General features: G+C 47.9%; 2 protein-coding genes and 1 long non-coding RNA gene across 11 annotated transcripts in view; 1 reads left to right on the top strand and 2 right to left on the bottom strand.

Annotated features, from left to right (window-relative positions):
- LOC132488556 (A-kinase anchor protein 13-like) overlaps positions 1-23,015 on the top strand; it is a 371,872-nt gene extending 348,857 nt beyond the window's left edge. For 8 of the 9 annotated variants that reach the window (XM_060096873.1, XM_060096872.1, XM_060096871.1 and 5 more), the window contains 12 exons: positions 37-285; positions 3,447-3,523; positions 4,050-4,231; positions 4,352-4,434; positions 7,115-7,309; positions 10,406-10,567; positions 11,002-11,072; positions 11,544-11,588; positions 14,617-14,667; positions 15,306-15,755; positions 17,169-17,496; positions 18,328-23,015. In XM_060096873.1, the coding sequence (XP_059952856.1) occupies positions 37-285; positions 3,447-3,523; positions 4,050-4,231; positions 4,352-4,434; positions 7,115-7,309; positions 10,406-10,567; positions 11,002-11,072; positions 11,544-11,588; positions 14,617-14,667; positions 15,306-15,755; positions 17,169-17,496; positions 18,328-18,377 (1,943 nt within the window). In that variant the 3' untranslated portion in view covers positions 18,378-23,015. The remainder of the gene's footprint in view (positions 1-36; positions 286-3,446; positions 3,524-4,049; positions 4,232-4,351; positions 4,435-7,114; positions 7,310-10,405; positions 10,568-11,001; positions 11,073-11,543; positions 11,589-14,616; positions 14,668-15,305; positions 15,756-17,168; positions 17,497-18,327) is intronic. The other variant, XM_060096868.1, reaches the window with a different exon arrangement.
- LOC132488559 (uncharacterized) lies at positions 4,658-6,319 on the bottom strand. Its single transcript, XR_009531774.1, has 3 exons — positions 6,037-6,319; positions 5,544-5,672; positions 4,658-4,738 (listed from the first exon to the last, which is right to left on the bottom strand). It is a non-coding gene; the product is annotated as an uncharacterized LOC132488559 (long non-coding RNA).
- Positions 6,438-24,731, bottom strand: part of KLHL25 (kelch like family member 25) — a 105,229-nt gene continuing 86,935 nt past the window's right edge. The window contains exon 2 of the transcript XR_009531773.1: positions 6,438-6,745. The gene's annotated coding sequence lies outside the window, so the exon portion shown is untranslated. The remainder of the gene's footprint in view (positions 6,746-24,731) is intronic.

Here is a 24,731-nt window from a genome sequence, read left to right as displayed (position 1 = left end):
TCTGCCCAGTAGAGACAGTTATTCTTTCCTTCTCAGACAGTGAAGTGGAACAGGAAGATCTAGCTCAGTCCCTGGGCCTGGTGAAGGATGTGATTGGAGCTGTGGACAGCAAAGTGGCGAGTTATGAAAAGAAGGTCCGTCTCAATGAAATTTATACAAAGACAGATAGCAAGTCGATCATGAGAATGAAGAGTGGTCAGATGTTTGCCAAGGAGGATCTGAAGCGGAAGAAGCTTGTGCGGGATGGGAGCGTGTTTCTGAAGAGCACAACAGGGAGGTTGAAAGGTGAGGCTCACTCTCGTCAGAGTCTAAGCGTGTGCCAGAGGGCAGCGGGCAGAATCCAGATGTCACCAGGTTGTTCCCAGGGACCCATGTCCAGACATCACACAGGAGCAGCAGGCATTTAACTGATCTTAATCTTGTATCAGAAAAGACTGGTTTGAGATGGCTTACAAAACCATATAGAATACAGTAAGAGAACGAGGAAATGATGCAGTCAGGGGAAATGAAAAAAAAATTTTTTTTTAAAGAACAAAGCAAAGGGTAAGATTCATACAAAAAAACAAGGTGTTAAGGAAGACGTATTTTCCCTATGAAAGAGGGGCAGCACATTTGGGGTCAGGGTCTCTGGCAAAACAATTGCTGGGAGGGAAATACCATGAGGTGCACAATTCATAGATTCTCTGAGATTAAAAATACATCACTCGTTCCTAAGAGATGGCAGAGGAATTTTCAGCTCCCGAGACCTTAGAGAAACGAAAGTTTAACTCACAGCAACTAGATTTATTATTAAACTTTGTTTTCCATCTTTTATCTTTCTCTAAGCAAAAGAGGTCATAAAAGATACTCACTTTCTGTTTTAGTTTTTACCTTTTAAATGATCAGCCCCATCAAGTGAAAGAAGTTAGGAGGTTTGTTCATTCATCTGTACATCTGGTTTGTTTGTTTGTTTGTTTTTAATAATTGTTTTCATCAAACCTGTATCCTCTGGGCCTATATGGTAACTCTAACCTCAGCAGTAGCCTTGAGTATACCCAGCCCACCTCCCTGGCCTCGGTGAGCTGAGCACACAAAGCAGCCAAGTGCCGTCAGCCCCGCTGACATAAAACTCAGGTGAGTGAAAATGTGTGCTTCTCTCATCGCCGAGGTATAAGTAATGCTATAGGTAGCTGCTCTGGGAGAATTCCCAGGACTCCTTAGCTAGGGTCTCACCATGCTCAGACCACATAGTAAAGAAATCCCAGGCATTCAGCTGCTCTCAAAGGTGAATGTCGCAGGACACCCTGCATGAGAAGTTGGGCTGAGAATGAAGAGACTTGTAAAGAGGTTCTTGCTCTGCAGTAGGATGGTTGCCAGAATAGAGAGGCGTGAACTGGGGACAAGAGGAGGGAGCCAGGCAGAAGGGAGGAGGAAGCGTGGAAGCGTGGAGCTGAAGGGTCTGGCCCGTCGGGAAGGGTGGGTAGTCGGGGTCTCTGGCAGCAGAGTGAGGCAGGAAATACGGCTGAAGAATCGGCCGGGGGCCAGGTTGGGGTGGGTGTGTGCTCCAGACTAGGGAGCTGACAGGGATTCTGGTGATGGGAGTGAGCGAAGAATGGGCTCAGAATGGAGGGTTTGAGCAGGAAAGGGGTGAGTGAGTTAGAGTGTGTGTAGTTCAGCTGCTAGGGGCAGGGTAGAGGACAGCAGGGGTGCGGAGGTACCAGGGACCGAGACGAGGGCGGTCGTTGTCGCAGGGATCCGGGAAGGGCTCCTCCGGGCAGGGTCATCTCAGAGAGAAGAAATACCCCTTCCTGCCACCAGCCAGCTGTGCCTCTCACTGCTCCGTGATGAACGTGAACTGTGCGATCCCTGCAGCTCCTTCCTTCCAGCCCTGCTGCTCTGTGATGTCCCGAGCCCACAGTTGAGGGCTCTGGCCTCACCACCACTGTGAGGCCGAGTCGGAGGTAGCCTGATGGTGGGGAAGTACCTGCCCTCTCTTGTAAGGATGGGTTTCCTAGGGTTGCTGCCAGCGCTGTGTTTTCTTTACACGGCAGTTTATTTATTCATTCCCGAAATAAAAACTAATGGGTGCCAGCTGTTGGAATCATGTTGCGGTCAAAGCAATGGCAGAACGATAGGTTTTGTGGCCTAAAATGTCTCCAGTGGAGATAAGAGTTTGGTGTTTAGTCATTTTCACCCCCAAGTGAAAATGACTTGTGCCAAGAACAGCCAGTCCTGTGCCGGGTAACCCTTGAAAGGGGTAGGGTTGTTTTTCTCTGATCTACTGACGCCGTGATCACGTCAACTTCAGGATTCAATAAAGTTGAAACGTATGTTTTAGAGCTCTTTTTTTTTTTTTTTTTTGGCAGACACCTGAACTATTTAAAAGTAAAGTTAAAAAAAAAAAAAAACCAGTCAAAACTAATGGTAGTGCATGGAAAATGACTGTGGTCTAGGCTGAAAAACTAGACCACCCTAGGAATCAGACATCCTTGCTTCTATTTTTCCTCATAGCTTTGCAATGAATTACACAGAGAGGGCACCCCAGTTTTGGCAGTAGTGGTAGAAAAGGCCAAGAGGGTCCTGCCCACCCAGGAGGCGGCTGCATAAGTCAGCCCGTTGTTTTCCCAGAGATTTGTAGGCTCCCCTTTCCAGAGTGAAGGTGGTACAGAGGGACCTGTTAGGTGTCAGTAGACGGCTCACCTCCAGGGAGGTCCCACTTTGTCCTTAAGGGAATAATGGGAAATGTCACTTCATACTCCTAGAGGATTAGAGCAAGAGTTTGTGGCATTCTTTTGATTCCTAGATCCAACTAGAGATGTTAATTTGGCTTTTGTTTTGTCTTAATTGAGAAGAAGAGAAGGCTCTTTCCATGGTGCAGAGGGGTTGAGGTTGACTGTGCTGTGTTGGAGCCGGGAGTGGAGCCACTGTACTCCGTGTACCTGTGACGGCAGCGGGTGTTGTCTAGCCATCCGTGTCCTCTAGGATGTGTGGATGAAGCCTGCCCTTCATTAGACTGAGATATTCTTGTACATCACCTTCTGGCAGCCTTCCTGTCTGCTGTCCCACGCCTTTTTCCCATTACTGTGATCAGAAGTTGAGAAATACTATGACCTGAGTATTATGACCTGTAGAATGTGTTGCTATTTAGCATCTGTTAAAGTCCTTCTTTCCAGCTTTACTCTTAAAGTATTTATTCTTAAAAATCTTGCCTTGTGGGATATATCTTTCCAGCACTGAGTGCTTAAGCCTTCCCAGGACAAGGCTTTGGTGATAAGTCCCATTTTAAAATGCCTCTAAAATAATCTAATGACCATATCTGGACCCTGCAGAAATGTCAAGCCCTTGCCTTGGGGGAGTGTAATAATGTGCTGTGCGGGTGTGTTGCTGAGTTTTCCTCTAATGAAGTGCCCTGAAGGTGCTTCACCGTTCAGTGGTCATTGTTCTCTCTTCCCTTCCCCCCTCTACAGAAGTTCAAGCGGTCCTGCTTACTGACATTTTAGTTTTCCTTCAAGAAAAAGACCAGAAATACGTCTTTGCGTCATTGGTAAGCTGAATTGTTTGTCTCTGCTGTTTGTAATTAATAGTATTCAAACTCGTGATGGTAGGTGGTGAGTGTTAACACTGTATTACTGCTCTCCCACCTTCTTAAAATTGGCTCAGGACAAATGCCTCCGAGTCATTTCTTATATACCCTTGCAGTTTTCTGCCCACCTCCCTCCCCACCAATTATTTTTCTGTTCCCTCATAATCCTTTTGAGAGCCTTTGGCATTTGATCTAAAAAGAAATCTGTCACTGGAGTATGTCTCACACATTACGTATTACAAATCTTGCCAATTTATAACATTGCCAACCAGATTCTGTGACGAACCGGAAAGGACTCATCGTGCAGAAAACAGGACTCGAACCTTGATAACCTTAAATTTTCGTTTCCTTTTTGGAAATCTTTTTCTGTTGCATAAAATGTGAGTGAGCTTTTAAAAGGCATCTAGTCTTACCTTAGACAGAGGTTATCTTAAGAGCTAGAATGTTGTATCCATGTCTTAACGTCTGCGCTCTCCCCATTTTCCAGGACCAGAAGTCAACGGTGATCTCCCTAAAGAAGCTGATTGTAAGAGAGGTAGCACACGAGGAGAAAGGTTTGTTCCTAATCAGTATGGGGATGAAAGATCCAGAGATGGTGGAAGTCCACGCCAGCTCCAAAGAGGAGCGGAACAGCTGGATTCAGATCATCCAGGACACGATCAGCACCCTGTGAGTCACACACCCTGGCCCACCCCCGCCTCCTGGTATCTCTGTGGTTTCATAATGGTCGGGCCGCCATCAGACTAATCGACATCTTCAGAATGTGCTGTTCTGTTGTGGTTGTATTAGGAACAGAGATGAAGATGAAGGAATTCCTAGTGAGAATGAGGAAGAAAAGAAGATGTTGGACACCAAAGCTCGGGAGTTAAAAGGTAAAGCTGGTGGAAGCAGTCTGAGGCCCTGTCTGGGGGCGTCTGCAGTCCCATGGAGTCCCCGCTGCTCCTCCATCCCAGAGCCGTCCCGGCAGGCATGTCAACCGAGGAGGGGAATAGCTCCTAACAAAAGAGAGACCAAATCTGAGCTGGCACAGGTCCTGGTGAACAATGGCTGTAGGAATGTGTCTGATACTAGATCGAGGAGATGTTGGGCCTCTCGTCTCGGTATCAGTGTCCTTGGACCCTGGTGACGGTCTTTGTACTTTGTCACAGAAGAATCTGCCAGAATTCATGGTCACATCTAAGATTAAAACAAGGAGAGAAAGGTACTTGCGGGAAAGAATTTTCCAGTTGATCCATTTGTCAGTTACCCCCGCCACTGTGCCCTGCGTTCCAAATCCGTCATGAGGTGGTTTGGGGAGAAGTGTGCCTATGGGTTACGTTTGACCACTCTCTGTCAAGGCCCTACTGTTTCATGTAGTCTTGTTGGCATCCCTGCAAGCCCTGTATTGCAGTCCCCACTGTGTAGGTGAGAAAGCTGAGGCCCATGAAGGCCAAGCAAGCCAGGGTCACACACACACAGTTCATGGCAGAGCCAGGGCTGTGCTCCCTGTCTGCTCAACTGCAGGGCGCAGTGCTCGTGCCCCTTTGCCGGTGCTTGCTGAGTGTTCTGAAGTAAATACGTGTTGTGCTTTGGGTAGAAGTAAGGCCCAGAGTCAAGTAAATAGAGGCGCCCAAGGAGTTTACTTATTACTTCATTCTGTTTCAATGGGGAGAAAAACAAAAAAAGAGATGGACAGATTTAGACTGGAGCCAGTATCACATTTTTTAATCTCTGCCTGTGATTAGGATGGCGGAGATAAGAACTGCCTTCTTTTCACATGTATGAAGCACCTGGCCAGGCATAACGCTAGGTGCTAGGGGTGCAACGAGCCCTGAAACACTGTCCCTGCCGTCGGGAAACCCCCACTCTGGCAAGGGAGATCTACATAAATGACAGGCCATCTAGACCACAGACACATGTAAAGTGTGTAGGACCCACGAATCCTGCCTGTGGTGAGTCTCACAGAGAAGATGACACATGAGCTACATCTGAAAAAACTTACCTCAGCAGATGAAGACCAGTCAGGGGAAAAGTGAAACAGGACTTGACGCGTCTGCCAGGGAATGAAGGTTTGGTATGTCTGGAGAGTCAGGGCTGAGGGATGGGAGGTTAAGCCAGGAAGCCACCACATCTTGAAAGGCAACAAAGGGAATGATACAATTTCTTTAGCAAAATTTAGACTTAAATTTTTTTAATTGGTATTGACACCAGTTGGGAGAATTGCTTGGGGCGCTGGGGGAGCCCACTGGGAGTGGAAAAGCCAGCTGGGGGACTCTTGGGGTGTTTGGTGAGAAATGGGCTGGAGGGGGGATGGACGTGAGTAAGAAATAAGGAACCACTGTGGTGGGTGGTGGGACAGAGGGAGGAGACAAAACCGCTCCCAGGTTTCCAGCTGGGTAACTGGGGGATGACAATGTTGTTGCCTGAGGAAGAGGCCACAGGCTACCGGGAGGAGGCAAGAGGGGTGGCAAGAAGGGAGAACAGAGGTTTCTGACCTGCGGAGAACAAGGCGTCTAGGTGGAGAGAGCCGCCTGACAGTGGGACTCAGCGGTCTGGTGCTCAAAAAGTGGGTAGGATTTGGGGTGCCTTTTGTGAGTTATCAGCACATAAGAGGTAATTGAAGCCATGGGAGTGACTGAGGTCCCCGAGAGGAAAGCATGTAAAGTATAGAAAGGAGTTTAGGATGGAGCCCAGGGCTGGGGGGTGGGGGGAGCCCAGATACTCATTCATGGCAGGTGGCAGGTCTGGTCTGTAAAGTGCTGGAGTAAGAGTGGTAGGAAGAGAGAACCAGCAGTGTCCTCAAAGGCGGATAGGGAGGGAAACAGTTTTATTTTATTTTATTTTATTTTATTTTATTTTATTTTATTATTCATTCATTCATTCGTTCATTCTGGGCTGCCTTGGGTCTTCGTTGCTGTACGCAGACTTTCTCTAGTTGCGGCTAGTGGGGGCTTCTCATTGCGGTGGCTTCTCTTGTTGCAGAGTACGGGCTCTAGGTGCGCACAGGCTTCAGTAGTTGTGGCTCGCAGGCTGTAGAGCACAGGTTCAGCAGTTGTGGCACACGGGCTTAGTTGCTCCACGGCATGTGGGATCTTCCCGGACCAGGGCTCGAACCCGTGTCCCCTGCATTGGCAGGCGGATTCTTAACCACTGCACCACCTGGGAAGTCCGGGAAACAGTTTTAAATGGGGGAAGTCATCCATGCTGGAAAAGATGAAATGAAAGACTTCACTGGATTCAGCAGTGAAGGGTAACCTTGGAAAGAGCAGATGCAGAGTGATGGGCAGAAGCCAGAGAAGAGTGTGCGGGTTGAGAAATAAACAGGAGGCAGGAGAATGGAACAGAAAGTTCGTTATGTCAGAAATTCTGGTATTTGCCTAGAAAGACCCAGAATAGTTTTCCAGGTAGACATTACAGATCAGAAGCTTGATACTGCCTTCATGATGAAAAAGAAAGTGGGGCAAGCTATGTTCCTTGTGGTTCCGTGCATTACCACAAGGTGGTGCTCATGTCTTAGTCATCTCATCATAGTGAACAGTCAAGTCACCAGATCTCTTCTCTGTGCACCTGCAGAACAACTTCAGCAAAAGGACCAGCAGATCCTACTCTTACTGGAAGAGAAGGAGATGATTTTCCGGGACATGACTGAGTGCAGCACTCCCTTGCCAGAGGATTGCTCCCCAACTCAAAGCTCTAGGATCCTCTTCCGATCCAACACAGAAGAGGCTCTCAAAGGAGGGCCTTTAATGAAAAGTGCCATAAATGAGGGTAATTTACATTCAGCATCGCCCCCCTCTTTGTCTCCTCCCACAGTGGTTTACACACTAATATTATCTACCAGTTTGTACTCTTTTATTGTAAAATAAATCACAAATACAGAACACAACCCAATACATATTTCACTTTAGTAAATTATTTTCAGGTGGACATCCTTGTAACTACTACCCAGGTCAAGAAATAAAATGTGGCCAGACCCCTAAAAGCCCTTCCACATGTCCTGTCCCCATCAGAGCTCTCTCCCTCCCTCCTGAAAGTATATTGTGACTTTTATAGTAATCGTTTAGGTTTCTTTATGGTTTTATGGCCAAGTGCCTGTTCATAGACCCTGTGGTTCAGTTGTATTCATGGTTTTTGATATGCCTTTTAGGATTATTTATTTACAGTCCTCCACCCACCCCACCATCCCTTTTCCACACAATTTATCCTTGAGCTTTGACCTGTGGGTTTCTCTTTTTGGGTTTTATTCACACAGGGGTTCTGTTTTTCTGCCCTCCGTTTCCTTTAGATTCTCTGCTGGACTTGGAGGCTCAGCTGCTCAGACATAATCCCTTTGGCAAGCTGTGTTACCGTAGTGTTGTGCTCTTTCATCTGGGGACACAAAATGTCTAGTTGTATTCTTTATTTTGTAACATATAGGGAAAACAAGATAAAAGGATAAATGCTTGATTTTTTTCTCCCGTTATTTACCAGTTTTCAAAGTAGTGAATTGATTTATGGTCATTCTCTGAAAGTGACCAGTACTTTTAATATATTATTATAGACTCATGAATTAAATATGTCTGATGCGCTTCAAGTCGTTGCCGTTCTTATCCTTATTAAAAGTTAAAGAGGTCCTCTCTTTGCCAAGGACCACCTCTTTGTGGGGCCTCTGAGTCCTTTTGGCATGACCTCAGCAGTCTTTTGAGAGCTGCTTTGCTGTTTGGTATGTTAAGATGTTCCAGGCTCATCTTGTTTTCTGCCCATACCTGGAATTAGCCATCTTTCTGAGAAGCTCTGGTTTCTTTCAGTGGGAAATGATGTTTCAAGACCACTGTCCAGGCGCTAGGGGTGGTTATTGCTGCTGGGGTTTTCATTGTTACTAGGTTGGGCCTTTTCAGTGGGTCGCTTTGGGGGAAATATACTTGTGTGTGTGCGTGAGGGGATGGGGTAATGAATTCATACTGATACATATTTAATTCAAATTGTGGACTACAGGGCTTAATCTCTTCTATATTACATCTGTATCTCTTTTCTTCCACATTGTGAATCCTCATTCTCAAGGATACATCGTAGAAATAAAATATCCTATATTTACCCTAACATACACATCAGAATAACAGTACTAATAGGACTCTCTTATGCTATCCCCATTCCCTCCCCCCTTTTTTATTTACCAGTTGTACTCTGCCTATACTGTCAGCTTACAGCCACTGTATACGGCACTCTCCCCTTTTTAGACCCAACCTGTAGTCTTCATTCTGCAAGAACCACCACCAGTTTTTATCAGTGTCTCTCCAGTCATTTTGGATGTCTAAAGCTTATTCTTTAGTAGATGTCTCAGGAAAGGTTCATGAGGATAATATACTGAGTCCTTGCATATAGGTAATAATTTGTGCCCTTTATACTTGAAAATCTGTTCTGCTGGATATAAAATCCTTGGTTCATGTTCTCTTCCTCTGAGTATCTTAATTCTCGAATATGTTATTTATTTTTTTCTGACGTAAAACATTGCTGGCAGAGTCTGGCCGTACTTTGATTTTCCCCATGTAAGTTGCGTGCTCTTTGCCTAGACGCCCAAAGGATTTTTTTCCCCTAAATCTGAGTAGTTTTACTAGAATATGCCTTGGTGTTGGTTATTCTGGAATGATGTTCTAGGGTTCACAGTGTTCTATTTTGACATATAGTTTCAGATTTTTCAGATTTCAGAGATGTATTCTTATAGTTTTTCGTATTTTTCCTACACCCTTGCTTTGATTTTCTTCTTCAAGAACTCCCACTATCCATATGTTGGATCATCTTTGCCTGTCTTCAATACTTCTTGCTTTCCCATAGTACTTTTTATAGCTTCATCTTTTTAATGTTTAAATATCCTTTCACCATCTATTAAGTCATTTTCTTTTGGGTTTATTTGCTCTCATATTCTAGTTCAGTTTTCATTTCTTAAAGGGATACCTTTTTTCCTTTCATTTCCACTTGAGTTTTGCCACCTCCTTTCTGTGTTTTCTGATTCTGACTTAGGTTCTTTCATGTCTTGTGTCATTTTATTTTATTAGCTCACTTATTTTATGGACATGTCCTTCTGATGTGCTTTTATTATATGTAGGGAAGTTATGCCCCTTGTTCTTTCTCTCTCTCTGCCTTTTCTTAACTTTGTGTGGGATCTGACTTTGATGTTTTTCTGTTGCTCATTTCTGCGTGAAATACGTTTCCTACATTTTTAGGCTCAGATAGCTTTTTTGCTTCATCGGACTCTTCTATTGTTTTCATGTAGTGTTTTTAGAAAATAACAATGGCTTGTCTTAGGAGATTTCCTGCCTCTGTTTCCTCCCTTATTCCATCTGGACCTTCCTTTTTCCTTTATCTCTGTTGCTTCTCTCCTGCTCAATTTTTATTCTACTTTCAGCACTTTCTCCTTTCTGTGGGACACTGCTGCTCTAGAAGAGAACCCTAGCTGGTTGGATTTGAGAATTCAGATGCTTAGACTGCTCTAGCCCCTTGACCTCCCTATGGGAGGGGCAAAAAGCCTGCCAGTTTGAACTGCAGTTCTCAAATTGGCTCACCTTACTTCCTAGGGAATTCCTTTTAGCTGCTTTGGATCTGACTCCAGGGGCCATGCTCCTTCCAGTAAATTACTTTGCCTTCCTGTACCCTTTTAAATCTCCTAGGTCTCATGTGAATAAGGCTGAAGAGTTAATCTCTGCATTTCCATTAGAATCCAACTAACGCATGTATCCTGAGCTGAGAGCTTTCTCTGAGGAAAGGAAGTCACATAGTCACTTCGGAATTTTCTGTTCATCTTCCCTGTACATATAGTGTATTACCATGAGATTTTCTTTTTCCCATTAAAAGAGGAGATGTCAGTTTTGCATGTTTCCTTTCTTCCAGTGGAGATCCTTCAGGGTTTGGTGAGTGGAAGCCTGGGAGGCACACTTGGGCAGGCTGTCAGCAGCCCTGTTGAACAAGAAGGCATGGTAGGCCCCGTTTCCTTGCCCCGGAGAGCAGAGACCTTTGGAGGATTTGACAGCCATCAGATGAATGCTTCAAAAGGTCAGTGGTTTTGAACTCATGTGTTTTTGTGGGCAGTCCTTAACTATCACAACTAAAAATGATCTGTACTCTGGTAGCTCCATCTCCTCTGTCCCAGTCAGTCAGTAAATGTTTTAGTGAGATCCTAGTAAGTATCTAGCTGCTAAAACACTCAGGAACCGCTATGAATGTCATGTTCATTTTCAGTAATAAAAGAGGTTTTCCTGAGATCTCAGCTAAGCTATAGCCAAAGGGGGGTAATAACACTTGTTTTTCCTTTCTGCTTCTAGTTCTTCTGCATCAGTAAAATTATTAATAATCAATCACTGAGCTGCCATTGGCATTAATAGGATTCAGAAATATTCTGTCCCTAAGCTATGTATATAGTATTTCCTTGGCTAATCTGTTTTACAACTGCAAAAAAAAAAAAAAAAAAACCTTGTTTGTTTGTTTAGGAGGTGAGAAGGAAGAGGGAGATGATGGCCAAGATCTTAGGAGAACAGAATCGGATAGTGGTCTGAAAAAGGTATTTCTTTCTAAAATACACTCCCTAAGTCCTCCCTGGCACTTCCTCTAGATTCATAGTCTTTGAAATTAGCCTACTTTGATTTTGTTTTGGATGCCCAATTTGCCGTTTTGATTTCCTGTTTTATCTTAAGAGGAAAGCACGTTTTTAAGCAAACAGTACAATTCACAGCCCCACGTTCTTGGCCGTTGGGCCTGTCTCCAGACACCACGTCTACGTGCACAGCTCTGCCGTGGCCGTGGCTGGACCAGTTTTATTAAGAGGCTTGTTTAAATGCACACACCCACCTGAACTCTTTGCAAGGCTTCAGTAACAGTTCAGCCTCAAATCTTCACTGCCCTGCAGTGAGAAGCTACTGTAGTAAAGAACGAAAACGGGGAAGTCACAGCATAACTCAGACACACGCTGAATATCATTCTTGCCTCAGAGTCTTCATTGTTTTTAAATGCACTTTTTTTGTTTGTTTTATAGGGTGGAAATGCTAACCTGGTATTTATGCTTAAAAGAAACAGTGAGGTAAGAACATTATGAGCTATTTAAAAGAATATGATTTTGTTATAATTGCTAGGTTAGGAATACTCATTTCTGTTTTGCCATGATGAACAAGCTGGGCTCCTGGCTGATCTGTGCAGTTGCGTTTCCTTTCCCTGGCCCCAGGGCCTCATCTTGCCCTTTTGCCAGAGTACTGCCTCTGCTTCTCTGTCCTTGAGAAGCCCCTTGCTTTCTCTAAACGTGGGCCATGAAGCTCCTATGGTGATTTCTTTCTATCTACGCACACTGAGTAGAATTTGTAGCCACCTTTGCTGTAACACAAGCCTGGCACCAAAAGCCACGGTCTGGAACGTGGCAAATTAACTTGTGGGTAAAGTTTTGCATAATAATTTCTTATCCTGCAACTCAGCTTGAGTTTTCTTCTTCGAGCACTGCTTTTCGCTCTGTGTCACTCTAGAAGTAGCCTTGTCATCTCCTAGCGAGAGATCAGGTCCCCATGCAAGTCCTTCACCTGCCTTCCGCTGAGCTCCGCTGACGCTGCAGGATAACCCACGCCTTCCACTGTTTCCCCATCTCCTTGGGTCCCTCTTAGGAAATCCTCCTCGAGGTTACTACTGTCTCCAAACCTAGTTGACTCCAAGCGTGTGACTGTGTCAGCAGGCTGGAATTGGACACAGGACAGTGGGGTGCTAGGGTGTACCTCTCAGGGTGTTCTCTGTGTTTCTTCCTGCTTTTAATAGAATACCTTAAATCCCTGAGGAGCTTTCTTTTGAAATTTCAGGTTAAGGAAATCTTTCCTTTTTTCCCTAAAACACAGAAGGGTGTTTGTTGTCTTCTGTTTGTTGGCATGTTAGTCTACACGCTGACATCGTAACCCCCTTCAGCGTGTCCATCCTTGAATGAAATAAACCTGCTCCCACACAGGCTGCTGTGCTCTGGTGCTGCTTAAAAAGTAGCCCTTAGTTGATTTTTTCACCTGGCAACTTTCCCCTCATATTTAGCGAGAAGAGTCAGATAAGAGACAGTACAAGACCAGTGGTTTTCAGGCATTCCAGCATGGATGACACACTACAGATGCTCAGCCAGAGTCAGCTGGTCTGCTGTGACTTCTCCCTCTCGCTGTTAATTAAGAATAAAGTGAAATGAGGGGCAAATCGTATTCTCAGAAGAGCTAAGCCTGATAATTAAGTTTTTGTGTTTTAAATATTATAAAAGGAATACATGTTTGTGGTAGAAGATTTGGAAAACATCCAATAATGTAAAAAAGAAAAAAAATAAGTAAACATAGTACCACTGAGAAATAGCTACTATTAAACGTTTGGTGTTCATATTTCCAGCCTTTTCTTATACAGGACATGTATTTTATGTGTGAGTGTGAATTGCATAAACATAGTTTTATACAATTTGTTTCACTACTCCCTGGAGCTTCATATCCTGCTTTTTTTCTCTTAACACACCAGAAGTGTTTCCCCAGGGCGTATTTGTACAAAACATGCTAATTGGGCTTCCCTGGTGGCGCAGTGGTTGAGAATCTGCCTGCCAATGCACGGGACACATGGCTTCGTGCCCCGGTCCGGGAAGATCCCACATGCCGCGGAGCGGCTAGGCCCGTGAGCCATGGCCGCTGAGCCTGCGCTCCGCAACGGGAGAGGCCACAACAGTGAGAGGCCTGCATACCGCAAAAAAAGAAACAAACAACAACAACAAAAAAAACATGCTAATTAACAGCTGCATATTATTATGTTATGTGCCATATTTATTTAATCTTTCCAGTGGTTCTTTCTCAACTTTTTTGCTTTTTAAATGATGCAGCCAAGAGCATCCTCATACTTTTTTTTGCACGGCGCTGATTATTTCCTCAGCATGTCATCCGCTCTCTAGAAAGGTTATACAGCATTCATCCCTGTCAGTACAAGAGTATCCATTCTCATCATACTTTCACCAACACTGGGAATTATTTTTTAATTGACATTTTGTTGATAAGTTCAAGCGGTTATTTTTGCATTCTTCTGATTTCAAATAAGGTTGAATCTTTTTTTTTTTTTTTTTCTTTTTGCGGTATGCGGGCCTCTCACTGTTGTGGCCTCTCCCGTTGCGGAGCACAGGCTCCGGACGCGCAGGCCCAGCGGCCATGGCTCACGGGCCCAGCCGCTCCGCGGCATATGGGATCCTCCCAGACTGGGGCACGAACCCGTATCCCCTGCATCGGCAGGCGGACTCTCAACCACTGCGCCACCAGGGAGGCCCGGTTGAATCATTTTTAATGTGTTATGTAATTGGCCATATGTATTTCTTTTGTAAATTGCTGGTTTATGTTCTGTGCCTGTTTTTCTATTAGAATATTCATTATTTTATTGATCTACGAGAGCCTTTTTTAAATTAAAGGGTTTTTTTTTGCCTTGCTCTGTTCACTGTTTCCTTTGCCTTTTTATTATACATTTTTACATAATAAAAGTTGAAATTGTGTGTGTGTGTGTGTGTGGTTTCTTCCATTGTTTCTGTCTCTGAAAAGCCTTCCCTGTTTCAAGATCAGAAAACATTCTCACATTTTCTTACAGCTCTTTTACAGTTCTTTTCTACACTTAACATTTCAATCCATTTGAATGTTTTTTTCTGTGGATCCCAACTTAATTTTTTCCAAAGATTTAGCCAGTTTTTTTTCAGAACAATTCACTGAATATTCTTTCCTTCTCCATTGACTAGAAATGCTCTTTGTATCATATACTAATGCTGCGGTTTGCTTCTGGGCTTTCTGTTTTGTTACATTGGTGTGTGTGCCATTTTTGTGCCTGTCATTTTAAATAATTGGAGCTTTGTAATACCTTTCACTGTGTGCTGACTTCCCTCCTACATACACAGTTACTTCGTCTGATTTTGTTTTTCTTGGCTACTTGTACCGGCTTATTCTCTGTGGTGCTTTCAGTCTGAAAGTACTTTGTTCAAATGCAAGCCCCTTGCTGTGTGGTAGGTTGGGTTCTTGTCGGATGACACGCAGCGTGCTGGGGTCTGAGCCTCAGAGTCTGAGGTGATGGTCCTTTGATTCCTTTTGCAGCAGGTCGTCCAGAGTGTCGTCCATCTCCATGAGCTCCTCAGCACTTTGCAGGTATGTGCCCTTCTCCTTTATCCCTTCACTTCCTTGTTTCGAGAGAATCAGTGACCAGGGTATTGTTGGCCTGGATCTTTGAGGTCTATAGGTTTCTTATGGGTAAATGGGGCCCTCAGACTAGAGAAGACTGGCTCTCATGATGAGAAAGGTTCCAGAATGCAGTGGTTAGAGTATCATCGACCCGCTAAGACTGGACTTGACGAGCACATGGTGGACTGCAGGTACCCTTGACAGCCATGCCCCAGAGCACATGAGGTGCTGACATGCACAGAGGAGATGGTTTCAGTCTGGAAGGCCTTTGGTAGGATTGTAAGTTTCCATATTCCATGTCTCTGTGTGGTATTTGGGTAGGGTGACCCTCCCCACACAGCTTTCTGGGAATATACTCAATTTCTAACCAGTCCAGTTCCTACCTCCTCCCACCTCCAAAACACACACTCCCACCCCAGACAAAGCCGCTGACTGCAAAACCGAGTCCCCCACACCACTGACATTGAGACTTGGTTCCCGCCAAGGGTTACGCTGGAACATTTTCCCAGAGCAGCTTAGAAACCAGGGGAGGGCCGCAGTCTGGGGTGGCATCCTCGTCCTCCGGGCGGAGGCGCATCATCCCCTCTCATGCGTCTCCCCCGCAGGGGGTGGTGCTGCAGCAGGACAGCTACATCGAGGACCAGAAGCTGCTGCTGACCGAGCGGGCGCTCACGCGGACGGCGTCGCGGCCCAGCTCCCTCATCGAGCAGGAGAAGCAGCGCAGCCTGGAGAAGCAGCGCCAGGACCTGGCCAACCTGCAGCGGCAGCAGGCGCAGCACCTGGAGGAGAAGCGGCGGCGCGAGCGCGAGTGGGAGGCCCGCGAGAGGGCGCTGCAGGAGCGCGAGGCGCGGCTGGCACAGCGCGAGGACCAGCTCCGGCGTGGCCGCCAGGACCTGGAGCGCGAGCACGACGAGCTGCAGCAGAGGAAGGTCGCCTACCAGAGTGACTTGGAGCGCCTGCGCGCCGCCCAGAGGCAGCTTGAGCGTGAGCAGGAGCAGCTGAAGCGGGAGGCCGACTGGTTCAGCCAGAGGCCCGCCGACTGTGACGTCGGACAGGTACGGGGCGCTGGGGGGCCGGGTCACGACCCGCATAACCAAGAACCCTCTGAGCAGCGGAGGAAAGTAGGCAGGTAATATAAAGGCTGCTTCTACAGATCTGTTTATGCACCACCAGGGGGCAGGTGAGGAAGTGAGTCTTTTTCTCCTTTTTGCATCTCTCAGCATGATGGGTTGGGGTTTGGCCAGGGGAGTTAATGGATGCCTGGCACTTCCCTCAGCCCTCAGTGGCTTAGGCTGGAGTAACCTCAGCATCTCTGAAGATGGCAGTCAGCCGTCCAGGATTTGGGGAGCAACCCTTCTGCCCTGTGCCACAGAAGAAATCAGAATGGTCCCCAGCTAAAGGAACTTGTAGCTGGATGGGGACAACACACCGAAAACACAGGTCCCCCCGGAGTACAGTGCCTGAGTTCCTGAAAGAACCCACGTGGTGGGGTCAGTGGGCGTCAGCTACAGGGAGGAGCCCATCCCGGCAAATGATGGAAGGCAGCCCCTCTTACGGAGAGAGGATATTCCTGCTCGGGGATGCTCAGACATCTGGGCTCTGCTTAATTCCTAATTTGTCTTGCTACTGTGGATGAAACCTTTCTTTTCCTGCAGCTGCTACTTATATGGGAAGGCATCACATATGTGGGAAGCACGCTGACCCCCGAGTTTATTTCAGTGGTGGTCTACGGTTATTCTGGAACGGGGCACCTGGGGCAGGTGGGAAGCTTGGGTGCACACAGATCCTCCTGTCTGCTGATACTCAGGTTGCCATTTGTTTGATCGATTGACCTTGGATCATGAAAGAAAAGGAAACTGACGTCTTCCAGAGGGAGCAGTTTAGCTTCCTGCAGAGTTTTTCACGTCTGTGGGGGGAGTAGCCAGTGGCTCTGTGTGCTTTTCGTGACATAAGGGTGGCTTCCACAGGGAAGGCTGCAAGGCCCAGCGGGAGCACAGATTAGACTGATTATCTCTCTTTATCTTTGGTTTAACCTTTGGCTAGGATCTTGGTATAAGCACGTGTCCACCTGCCCTCTAACCTGAACAGAACTTTAGAATCTCTTAGCCCTGAAATAATTATCTACACCCCCGTGTAAATCAGTCGTTGGATAAGCAGCTCTTCCTGCTTCTTCAGGGAATGGGAGTTCTAAGCTGCCTCTTCCAAGTTAATTCTTTATGTTGCTGATAATAAAAATAGTAATGGTATCAGGTGATATTTTTAGCACTTTCATAGATACTACCTGAGGGAGGGAGGAAATGGAACTGAGAAGATGAGAATCTTTTTACCATTTCTCTGGAGTCCAAGGCAGTGGGTGCACACGGGGCTGACCTACTGACACAGCCGGTGACCTCAGGTGGTGTTCACTAAGTAGGCACTGGGGATGCTGCCGGCCTCCAAGTCAGACCCCTTCTCTTGACCATGTGCAGGTTTCACATCAACACACCAAGCTGCTGAGGATCCCATCCTTCCTTCCGAATCCTGAGGAGACCCTCTTGCCACCAGCACCTTCTGTAGCCAAATCAGGGTCATTGGACTCAGAACTCTCAGTGTCCCCAAAAAGGAACAGCATCTCTCGGACACACAAAGAAAAGGGGCCTTTTCACATACTGGGTTCCACCAGCCAGACAAACAGAGTACCAGAGGGTCAGAGCCAGACCCCAGTGTCCACGTCCACCCGCCTGTTTGGGTTAGCTAAGCCAAAGGAAAAGAAGGAGAAAAAGAAGAAGAACAAAGGAAGCCGCTCGCAGCCCGGTGGTGAGTTACACACACCAGGTCTCCCTCTGGCCGTGTAGTCCCTGGATTCTGAAGAGTGGGTGGCTTTAGCAGCATGGGAGTGGTTAAAAAGAGGTGGCTGCCATTCAGGTGTGTAAAAGCTGAACCATACACATCTCACCAAACCCACTTGCTCTGCCCGCAAAGGACTGTCGGAACTTACACTAAGAACACAGATTCAAGGAACATTTAAGAACCCACCCTGTGTGGCACGTGCACGAAGTAGAGAGTGCGGGCTCATTTCTCACACTTACTGTCCAGCTGAGGAGCTGAAACTAACCTCAGTGAAGCAGCTGCAGTCCTCCCTGCCTTTCTAGGCCTGGTCCAGTAATACTAACAACAGGTGCTTGGTGAGCATTTTCTGAGGGCTGCTTTAATCCTGCAGGTGACTGTGAGAGAGGTGTTGCTGACCCCCAGACACACTGGGAAGCTGAAGCTCGGGATTAATGACCTGCCTGCCGCCACAGGGCGTACTATCAAATCACACTGCACTAGGTCTGAGTCCTTCTCATTAGGATTGCTCTCTCCCTTCTGTGTGGGAGGTTGAAGAGAAATCCCTATTTCCAGGCCTGTTTATAAACAGCAAGCCTAGTGTTTCTGTAAAGTTTAAGGAGCTGTAGACACGGAAGACATCACTGACGACCTCGTGCACTACGTCACCTGGAGGCCCAGCTGGCGGATGTCATTGCCCACCAGCCCGGCATCTGTTTGCATCCCAGAAGACTTGTGTTTGGGGAGGAAAGAACAGAATTTACCAGTGAAAAGAGCAGTTTTTCTGAATTTCTTTTTCTGCCTTGGTTTCCTTTTTTCCAGATGGCCCTGCATCTGAAGTACCTGCAGAGGGGGAGGAGATCTTCTGCTGACCCCGTTCCTCTCCGAGGCAGCCGCTCCTGTCCCACCACGGTTACAGCCCCAACCCCTACTGTCCTGTTCGCGCACTCTCCTACACTGATGCCTGTGTCCTGCGGCGCCCAGCCCTCCCGCACTGCCCAGGTCCTGGACCAGAGGAACAACTGGTCTTGGGGGTCAGGGTGGGGAAGGAGGCTCAGGATTGGCAACCCAGCGCCTCTCGGGTTGGGGCCAGCCCTGCTGGATGGTGGATGTTACACCAAGAGTAGTGGCCCCAGAAGTCCAGGCGATGGTTTTGGACATGTCAGGAATTCCTAGAGGCTGAAAGAATGTTTCCAAATGCTGTCTGAGACTCTTATGCCTTTTATTTTGGGGAACAGAACCAAAAATCAAACAACAGATAGTTTGGACATCATCTGAACACGTACAGTAGCCCATCTGCACATACACGTGGAGTGCACCAGAACTGTGCACGGCCTATACCAGATGCCTGCTGGGCTCAGCTCAAGCCCCTCACGAGGAGCACTGCCCGCCACTGCTCAGGGAGCGCGCACTCAGAGCCTCACCCACTAGCCCTCCCAGGCCGTCTCCCAGTAAACTCACCCCATGCACGCCTCACCCCTTTTCGCGTGTATTTCTCATTTCACTTCAGAAGGGACGGCAAACATTTGTGAGAACCAGTGAGAGAAGGCTTGATGTCTTTAAAAAGCAGATGATCTTGAAACACCTTGATTTTGGTGTTTCAGTCACTTTAAAAAGAAAAAATGTATCTAATTTTATCAAGTCTAAAAGAAATCATATATTGGCTTTCCAAGATGTGTGCCCACATGTTCTGGGCACAGACGAAGTAGAGAGGCCTCCTCACCATCACCCCTGTGGCGTGACACTTTTTGGTTGTCACTGGCCATTCAGCAGTGGCCATGGCCTCCTGGCAGTATTCCTGAGACCTCGAGGTGCCTCCCCAGGGAAGCTGCTCCTGCCTAGCAGTCGCCGTGGGAGAGGGTGGCCCCATCCGCACTCCACCCGTGCAGAGACCGCCTGCTTCTCCTGCCAGGGGGTGCCCACCCTGTACTAGGCAGCTGGCCGAAAAGCAGGTTCAGATGGGTGTGTTAGGCCCATATGAAGTGGTTCCCACCAGTACAGACCGAGAGAAGAGCTGGCCAGAAGGTATGTCTTGGAAAGTTCTATCAGGAGGCCTGGCAAAATTTGATTTCTTTGAAAAGTTTTAAAAACGAAAGGCCTGTTGGTTATTGTACTCTACCCCTTGAAGAATCCACAGATGCTGCCTGTTTGTTCTTTTCCTTCTCTCTTTTTCTTGTCCCACTGTGTTTTGATCTGTATTCCTTGAGGCTTGTCACCAGCGGGGAGGTGCAGGATGTTTCTCCCTGAGGCCCCTGCACCTGCCACACTTGTTAACCCCCCAGGAGGGGAAACCCTGGAAAATTCTGTGCTTTAAATGTGGTCTTTGATTCCTGCCTTTTGCCCCTCAGGAGCATGGGTCTTTGAACACTTTTTAAAAACAAAAAAATCTGTAACTTGGTGCTTGTTGATGAATTGCAAGCTGGCCTTGCAGATGGAGATATTTATCTTTCAGTTTATTTGAAAGAGGTCTGGTTTAAAATTTTTAGCTTAGATTTGTTTTATTTATTTGTGTGTTGTGTGCATGTGTGTATGTGTGTGTGTTTTAAGGGTGAACACAACAGCCCAACGGTTTCAACTGTCCAGTCAAGCAGCCGGTGCTGCTTCCTTACTCCCCCGTGTCTGTCAAAGTGCCTCGAAGGCCCAAAGGAAAATTAAGGTTGGGGGAGGGGTCCATTTCCTTCCCTCCTCCCACCCTCACCTCATACTTTGATCAAGGGATGTCTTCTTCCTTGCTTGAGAGTTAAGAAACTTGCCACCCATGGGCTACATTTGCCTAGTTTTGTCATGGAGATTTCTTACCCTTCAGAAACACACCTTGAGCAGAACCAGCTGATTTTCTATTGAACCTTAATGTACTACCCCACCTCGCCCCCCGACAGAGACCCTAAACAGCAAACGGTTAGGTTGATTCCTGCCGCCAGTCCGTACAGCTCAGCTTGAGTACAGCCAGCCTGTCATGCCTTTCTCAGATCCACAGGGAGCTCAGCCGTCTCTCCCTGTCACTGGCTCAGGTTCACCTCTGTGGGTCCCCGTCCCACAGAGAGAAGCTCTGCTGAAGAGGGGTGGGGCTGGTGAATGAGGACCTGCATCCTCCTTCCTCTGTCCGTGTAGGCCGGGCCTCCCTGTCTCTGGGCTTGAAACTAGGGCTCAGTGCTGATGGGATTTGCCTTAACACAGGCTCTTCACAAAAAGCACCCTGGACGCTGAGTTTCTGTATATAGCTGCACAGGTGGCTTTCAACTTTAAACGGTCTTTTACTCCCAACTAGTTGTGAAGTTTCGGTTGCCTTGATTATTCGGTGGTAGTTTTTTAAAGTGGTGATTTCCCCTTCACTTGCACCCCACTAACTTAAAATACTTTGGTCAGCTTGTGGTTGGACAAGTTTAGAATCAGAATCAGAAGACATCTCCCCCAGAACAGTGTGCGGTGCAGAGAGAGAACCATTTACCTGGACCCGTGCTTTTCCATGCCTTCGTCCTCTCTCCCCCTTTGATAAGGAACTCGGGGATTTTGTTGTTGCGCTTGGGGAACCAACCACCTGGGATTGTTGCTGCTCCTGCTTTTGCTGATGGCCTTGAGGTCTCCTCTGACCTTGAGGCCTGTCCTGGTTACTGAGGTGTCCTTCATGTGAGAAGGGGCTGTCTCCTGGGACAGCTCAGACTCAATTCTCCACAGTGTCCCCACGCTAGGGGCCGTGCTTCTCTAGCTTCAGAAATCAGATGCCTGGCCTTCCTTGTGTTTAGGTTTTGGGGGACAGATGGAAACACCATCCAGAGTTCCAGAATCTCGTGAGTTGCCTGGAAGGAGGCTGCATCTTCTCTCAAAACTTCCATCATCTCAGTGGTCGTCATCCCAGTCGGGTGGCATATGCACTTTAAACGCTCTCTACAGTCAGCTTCACTTTCGGGACCATCAACTATGCTAACAGTATGAAGAGGGTTAAAAACAGGCAGATTGCCATAATTCAGCCTTTGCCAACATTCCATCCTCAGCCCCCATGAGAGCTGTCTGTGGGGAAGAAATCCTTATCAAGACTTTTTTTTTTGGAAAGGTACGAATCTTACCTTTTTTCCTCTCATGTCTCAGGGTAATACCACTAAAAGTTGTTCCTTTGCTAATATTCTCCCTTATTTGTTATCTTCCCAAGACCCTAGTATTAGCAGTAGTGAGCACACATTTTTAAGATCCTTGGGCTTTGTTGTACCTTTATTTGGAGAGTGGGTGTTAGTGTGTAGGGTTTATAACTAGGCCCCGCCTTAAATAAAAGGTAGCACCATAACCTTAGGGGCCAGAACTCCATCCCGAAGGTACCGTTCACAGAAGTACTTTATATTTCATCCATTGGTCACAAAGTTCTTTTTCCATAGCCGGTTCTTTCTCCCCAAGGATTTGGTATCGGCCTTGGAGCGGCAGTTGTTGATACAGCGTTGTTGGGGGGGCCAGTTGTGCCCAGAGGACAGCTAAGCCCAGGGACTGGGGTGGGAGTGCGTTGAGAGAGACGGTCCTGGTGAGTGGGCTTCAGCAGCCATGAAGAGGGTGGCTTGGAGGGGACCCCAGACACTGCCAAGGGGTGTGGACACACTTGGAATGTGGAAGCCCAGAAAGAACCCTTCCAATTCCACGGTGGCAGTGGTTGAGGGATGTGTGCCTTGCCTTCCTGCAGCGGGACAGTGTGGCACACACACCTGTGGTCCTGGGGTCACAGCCCCACCTGGTGCTGTTTCTCCGATTGACCCTCGGAGACAAGGAAAGGGGCAAAGAGATTGTTTTGGTTCGGTTCTTCATTTTCTTTTTCTTTCCATGTAGCGTAACATTCCTAGTTAACCGGAGCTTTGGGATCTACTGCCTGCTGGCCAGGTTTTAAAGTGAAAAGTCTTTTAGTGCTGCCGTAAGAGGGAAAAAAACAAAGGCTTCTTTCCATGTATCAATCGGATTTAATTTGTCAAAAGCTCGACAGGCCTTGAGTGAGTTCTCCATCTTGCTAAGGTTTAAAGACAGGCAGACCCAGCTGGCTAAAGTCTCCTGCCGCAGACGGTGACAGCCTGCTCCAGGCACCCAGGCTGAGCCCAGTCTCTGCTCACCCCAGTGTTCACCCTGCTTGAATGCCTCTGCCTTTTGTGACCACCTGCCAGGATGGGCAGCTCCAGAGCACTGACAGGGGCTTGCCTGGTCAGCTGGCCCACGGTCGCGGTTTAGCCTGAGGTTTCTGGCGTGTTGCCCCGCCGGGTGTGCTGGGGACACCAGGACATGCAGGAGGGTGATTACCATGCACCTTATATCTCTGCTCTCGTCTGTTGTCCTCAAATGCTAAATGAACGTTACAGATGCTGTATATTAATTTGTAATTATGTATAAAGTGAAGCAGTTTTAAACTGTAAAGATTTTTTCAGTGTGTTTTCTGGAATTCTGCCACAACATACTGGCTTTGTATTTTATTTATCTTCCTTTCTGGTTAGCGGCTTCTGACCCTTGTAAAGTTCCCCTCCACCCTTTCAAAAAAAATAATAAATGCCCTTTAAGTCTCGATGGTGACTGTGTTGTATTCCTGTCCCTGTGGGCTTCCTGAAGTGAAGGCTTCCAGGATACTCTGGGTTCCTGGTGAAGGGGCACCCCCTACCCAGCTCTAAGGGACCCTTCTCCCCAGTGAAACCTTATTTCTGTACCTTCAGGAACAGGACTCAGGAGGACAGCCCCGGAGCACAAAGCAGCTCCCGGGGAACTCAAGTCCCCTGGAGCTGGACCCTAACCCGGGGGCACCAAGAGTCAGAACCATTTCCAGTCAAATCAGCATGGTAAGAAACGTCCTTGCTATAGATTCTACTACGTAAAAAAGATGAACGTCAGTTTGCCTTTCTTGGCCAACTTTTTTCACCTCATCCCACCCGCAAACAAGGGAGCTGCCAAAAAACTAATTCAGAAAGAAGAATCCCATTTGCATGTAGCTCCACAGCGATTTACTGGGTCTGATCCTCTGAGAAAGTGCTGGAATGCACACGGTAGGAGCTGTTGCCGCTGCTGCCTGCGGGCACCTGTGCCGCCCTTCCTGAGTCGCTGGCTGCCTCCCCGGAGTCCAGGCCTGCTGTCATCCTATGAGAGGCCCCTCGGTCCAGCCGGCCGCGTGGTGTAATGCGAAGAACGTGGGCAGAGCTACCTCAGTTCCCAGCTCTGCGCTCCCAAGCTCCCTGTCCCTCCCCAAGAGACAACCAAAGAGAGGAAAGTCCTGCCGGGTTGCCAAGCGCTTTGCCTTGCTCAGTGAACTTGGAAGTGCCCAGATTTCTAAGGAGTCTTGCAGCCCTGGCAATAGATGCCTCCCCAGAAGCCAGCAAACACTGGTCCCTGCTCTCTGCCACCTGCCCTTGGCTGTCACGGCAGCTGCAGCGTCCCGACACCCCCAGCGGGGCTGGGAGAGTGGTTCCCACGGCCTCCCTCCTCCGCCGCTCTGCTCCCATCGTGCTTGGGTCTGAGCCAGGGACAGGCTCCATGTGGGAGGCAGAGGCCAGAGGAGGGAGGAGGTGCCACCCTTTGTTCCAGAAGAAGTGCAGAGGCACAAAGCGTGCAGGGCTCCACAAGGACCGACCATCCGTCCAGTGGGGCGTGGGGTGTCTGCCTGTTCTTGAGGGAGAAGGTGCCCCAGATAAAAGGGGCCGCTCCTGTCTGAGGACCTCCCATCGGAAGGAAAACCAGGTTGTAGCAGCCATGTGCCCAGGAAGGGAGTCCTGCTAACCAATGCAGCAGGACAGAAACCTGAGTCACAAATGCCGGGAAGAGGTTGGTGTAAGGCCAACTGGCCCGAGGCAGGGGAACGCAATCAGATTCACAGGTTGCATCAGACCGAAACTCTCCGGACCACCCAGTTCCAGAAACTGACCTGGGGACTTTCCACCCGGCCCAGCCTTCCCGCCGTTCGAGGGGCAGGACCAACGGCACTAGATATTGCCACGATACCCGAAGAGACCACTAAATAAGGAATAATACCCTGCGCCCTCCCAGATTCACCACACCCCTTTCCCTTCTTGCCCTATAAAATCTTGCCCAACCCTCGCCCGGGTGCGACTTCTCTGGCCCCTTTCTCTCGGACCAGAGAACCTCGCCCGGGAGCGCCCCCTAATAAAGCTCACTTGAAACTTTCCTCTGTTTCGCGATGCCGTTTGTTAAGATCCGACCTTACGTTTGGTGCCGAAACCCGGGAGGGGTACCAAGCCCCGCGGGTTACCGCGAGGGCCGCT

Source organism: Mesoplodon densirostris, chromosome 4 (assembly GCF_025265405.1).
Source record: "Mesoplodon densirostris isolate mMesDen1 chromosome 4, mMesDen1 primary haplotype, whole genome shotgun sequence".
NCBI lineage: Eukaryota > Metazoa > Chordata > Mammalia > Artiodactyla > Ziphiidae > Mesoplodon > Mesoplodon densirostris.
This window is presented reverse-complemented; position numbering and strand designations above follow the sequence as displayed.